The sequence below is a fragment of the Phaethon lepturus genome, unplaced genomic scaffold (genome assembly GCF_000687285.1).
Source record: "Phaethon lepturus isolate BGI_N335 unplaced genomic scaffold, ASM68728v1 scaffold28913, whole genome shotgun sequence".
In the NCBI taxonomy this organism is placed as follows: domain Eukaryota; kingdom Metazoa; phylum Chordata; class Aves; order Phaethontiformes; family Phaethontidae; genus Phaethon; species Phaethon lepturus.
In genome coordinates this window covers 1-3,936 of record NW_010531618.1, presented here as the reverse complement: position 1 = coordinate 3,936, position 3,936 = coordinate 1, and the positions used below count along the sequence as shown (strand labels likewise).

At 60.5% G+C, this 3,936-nt stretch overlaps 1 protein-coding gene across 1 annotated transcript in view; it reads left to right on the top strand.

Annotated features, from left to right (window-relative positions):
• Nucleotides 1-3,746, top strand: part of ATHL1 (ATH1, acid trehalase-like 1 (yeast)) — a gene marked incomplete at its 5' end in the record, with an annotated part of 4,163 nt that extends 417 nt beyond the window's left edge. The window contains 5 exons of the mRNA XM_010284626.1: nucleotides 282-413; nucleotides 743-854; nucleotides 2,039-2,111; nucleotides 2,602-2,738; nucleotides 3,535-3,746. Of these exons, the coding sequence (XP_010282928.1) occupies nucleotides 282-413; nucleotides 743-854; nucleotides 2,039-2,111; nucleotides 2,602-2,738; nucleotides 3,535-3,746 (666 nt within the window). The remainder of the gene's footprint in view (nucleotides 1-281; nucleotides 414-742; nucleotides 855-2,038; nucleotides 2,112-2,601; nucleotides 2,739-3,534) is intronic.
• Between the last annotated feature and the right edge of the window lie 190 nt (nucleotides 3,747-3,936).

Below are 3,936 nucleotides of genomic sequence, written 5' to 3'. Positions count from 1 at the left end.
CCGGCCACCGGCCCCCGGGAGGGCCGTCGGGCGTTGCTCTTCCTCTCTGGCTCTAGTTTCGGCCAAGGGCCGTGAGCACGGCGCTGCCCGCAGCTGGCGGACTGGGGAGGGCGTCTCAAGACGTCGTGCTCGCCCCGGGAGGGCCGTCGGGCGTTGCTCTTCCTCTCTGGCTCTAGTTTCGGCCAAGGGCCGTGAGCACGGCGCTGCCCGCAGCTGGCGGACTGGGGAGGGCGTCTCAAGACGTCGTGCTCGGCTGCCTCATGGATGGCTTCTCCCGGCAGGGTGCCAAGTTCCCGTGGGAGAGTGCAGCCACTGGCCGGGAAGTCTGCCCTGAGGAGGTCTACGGAGCCCAAGAAATCCACGTCACTGGGGACGTTTTGATGGCCTTTGAGCAGTATTACTGCACCACGCAGGTAAAGGCAAGCGTGTGCCACCTGGGTGGCCCGGTGGCAAGGCTTGCAGGGCATCTGGAGACTGTCACTGTCCCTTCCCAGAGAAACTCCGCTGTTGTCTGCTCCTGTCAGAATTGCCGGTGGCACCCCAGGGTCCCTTCTTCAGCCTTGCCTCCTCTGTCCTTGCTCCTCGTGGGTGCCTCAGCATCCTGTTGGCTCAGTCCAGGCCAGTCGCCCGACCTTTTCTCCTGCTATGTCCATCTCCTGGGAGCTCCTGTCCTCCGGCTGAGTTTGTGTCTGGTTAAGTCTCCCTCATGTCCCTGTTCTTCTCTGGCTTTGGCTCCCTCCAGGACCAGAAGCTGTTCAGGGAGGATGGAGGCTGGAAGCTGGTGGGTGCCGTGGCCGAGTACTGGTGCAGCAGGATGGTGTGGAGTGAGGAGGAGCAGTGCTACCACATCAAAGGTACCTTGGCAACTGCCAGACCTGCCTGTAGGGCTCGGAGCCCCTCCAGCGACCTGGGTGGGAGCGCACGGGCGCTCGACTCCTGTCCTCTGGCATAACTCGCAGATAACGTTTGTGTCCGTGCGAACACGCGACAAGATGCTCAGCTCCCTGCCAGTGCCACAGCATCAGCTGCTTTTCCTCTCAGCCCCTTGGCACTCCCTTGGTGCCTCCTTCCAGGGTGGCACCAGCCGACGCCACAAGCACGGCGCCTTCCGCTCTGCTGCCGTGACTGGCGGCACTTAGAGAAAACAGAGCGCGTGGGCTTCAGAGAGGAAGGGCTTTTCTTTCCAAGTCTTTACTGAGAGACCCGAGTTTAAATCCCCCAGGAGCCTGCAGGAGTTTAACCCCTTCAAAGCTGCTGGTGCTGGACAAGTACAACCGCGGGTCCGCCTGGCAGGGTGCAGGGTCTCTCCGCAGGCAATCCTGCCGCAGCGCGTTATGTTAACGAGCGCAGGTCACCGCGGACGGGTTGCTTCTGAAAGGGGATGCTGAGGAAGGAAACGAGAGGTGAAGGGGAGGTGCTGTGGGAGGAGGGTCCGGAGGGGAAGGCTGGGTTAGAGCGAAGGAGCCTCGATGAATCTGGGGTGATCGGAGCTAGAAGGGCCCCTGGGGTTGCTGCAGGCTGGCTCTTGGTGCGAAGATCCTCGGAGACAGCCCCAGTGCCCCCGCAGGGGTCACGTATTTCAATGTCTGTTTTCACGTTTCGCTTGGGAAGCAGCCGTCCCCCCTCCTGGGGACAATCTGCACGAACGGAGCAAAGGAAGCAGCTGAGCTTGTAGCGAGGGAAAGATTTAATGGCTTGGTGGAATGACTTGAGAGGGTTAACGACTCGAAGGTCAGCTCGCCTGTGAAGTGGGGGAGATGCCCTCAGGTTGGGGTGTCTGCTGCCCGCCAGCCAAAGCTGTAAGCCAGGTTGTTTCTCCTTCAGAACGAGCACCACTGGCGTTCTCCTGTACCGAACGTGGCAGCGAGATGGCTGCGGCATCCTGCCAGGAGCAGAGGGGCAGCGCCTCGCCGCGTGGGCAGGCATCGCTGCAACGGGAGGGGGTCCCTGTCTTGTGCCCCTTCCCTGAGGAGGGTCACCAAGCCGCGCCAAACTCGAGCGTGCTGCGGTGTGAAGTCTCCCCTTCCTCTTCCTCCAGGTGTCATGCCCCCCGATGAGTATCACCACCAGGTTGATAACTCCGCTTACACCAACGCCGTGGCCCGGCGCAGGTAACGTGCGTGCCGTGTCGAAGCACCGGCCCATCTCCCTTCTTTCCTGCCTGGCGGTCTGGCGGGGCAGGACGCAGCAGGGCTCCCACCTTTCCGCTCTCCACATACCTCTACCCGAGCTGGTCTCCTTTGCCTGCCCTTGCAGGCGGCAGAGAGAAGCAGCTGGGCCCATGGCGGTTCCTCTGCCGTGTTTCACCAGGAGACCGAGCGGGGTTTCCCTTCACAGGAGGGTTTCCCTCCCTGCCTTCTGTGAGATGTCTGTACAATTAGCCAGCTGGAGACATCTGAAGCCAGAGGAATGGACTCTCAATGCCAGCGATGAAAGCTGTTACCTTAAGCTTAAACTTTGACCCGTGTTCTGTCAGAGTAGCTGTTTCTTTCCAGTTACAGCTCAGTTACTTCTTTCTGTTCACTTTCTTCTCTTCCCCTCTCCGGGGGGGTCACAGGCACCCGTGCTGGACACAAAGCATTGTTCCTCACTTCTTTTCAGCTTAAAGTTTGCAGCTGATGTTGCTCGGGACTTCCTGATCCCTGTGCCAGAGGAGTGGGTGGACTGTGCCAAGAAACTCAAAGTGCCCTTTGATGCGGAGAAGAAATACCATCCCGAGTACGACGGTTACAGCCCAGGTGAGCGGAGAGGCAGCAGTAGACCTTGGAGTTGGCCACCGCTCTTTGTCAGCCTGCAGGAAGTGGGGACTCTGCCTGGTTCCACCCCGGGAACAGCGGCCAAATGGTTGGCCGAAGTAAAGATCTCCAGCGTTGCTCTCCAAGTGCAGCATTTGGGTTGCTGGTGTGCAGAGCCTGGCGCGAAGATGTGTTTTCTGCCTCTTGGTGGATCGTTTCTCATTCGTGGGCTCGTAAAATTAGGACATTTGGGAACACAGGGAGTAGGAAGAGACTTTTAGCACTGGGCTGCAGATGACATGGCTGCTATGGACCCACTGCTGACAGTTAGGTCCATCTTTCCAAGGTCGAGCGCCATGCATTGCCCTTCCAGCAGCCCCTGGCCCTCCGGGGGCGAAGGGGCCGGGCGCAGTTTGGTGCCCCGTGTCTCGCAGTTAGGGACAGGGCCATCTGGGCGCGTGGGACGGAGGGAGCTATTGCTTTGCGCCTCAAGTTTAGGAGACGCCGGCCTGGGTGCCGTCACATTAGGGCTGCGCCAGCGTCCTGCCTCGACACAGCTTCCAGCGGACGCAGCGCCGAGCACGGCGCGTAAGCTGCCGTTCTGCTCTGCCTTTAGCAAGGCAGCGGCGAGTTGTCCTCCCTGCAGTTCCACTACCTTCCCCCGTCGATGTGGTGGCGTTTGGTGTTCCGAGCTCATGAGTCTGTGTGAGTCAGGTTTGTTCCCCGTGGGAGTGAACAGACAATCCTCCCGCCAGCTCTTCCCAGCTGGCGCGCGTGGTCTGACCCGCGCCTTTCCCAGGTGAGCCCGTGAAACAAGCTGACGTCGTCTTGCTTGGATTCCCACTGATGCACCCCATGAGCTCTGAAGTCCGGAGAAACGACCTGGAGATGTATGAGCCCGTCACGGAGCCGAATGGGCCGGCCATGACCTGGGTACGGAGAGGGGCAAAGCCGAAGGTGGGGTTCATCCACGAGGTGGGTGTTCCGCGCCTTTCCCAGGTGAGCCCGTGAAACAAGCTGACGTCGTCTTGCTTGGATTCCCACTGATGCACCCCATGAGCTCTGAAGTCCGGAGAAACGACCTGGAGATGTATGAGCCCGTCACGGAGCCGAATGGGCCGGCCATGACCTGGGTACGGAGAGGGGCAAAGCCGAAGGTGGGGTTCATCCACGAGGTGGGTGTTTCCGTCCCAGGTAGTCG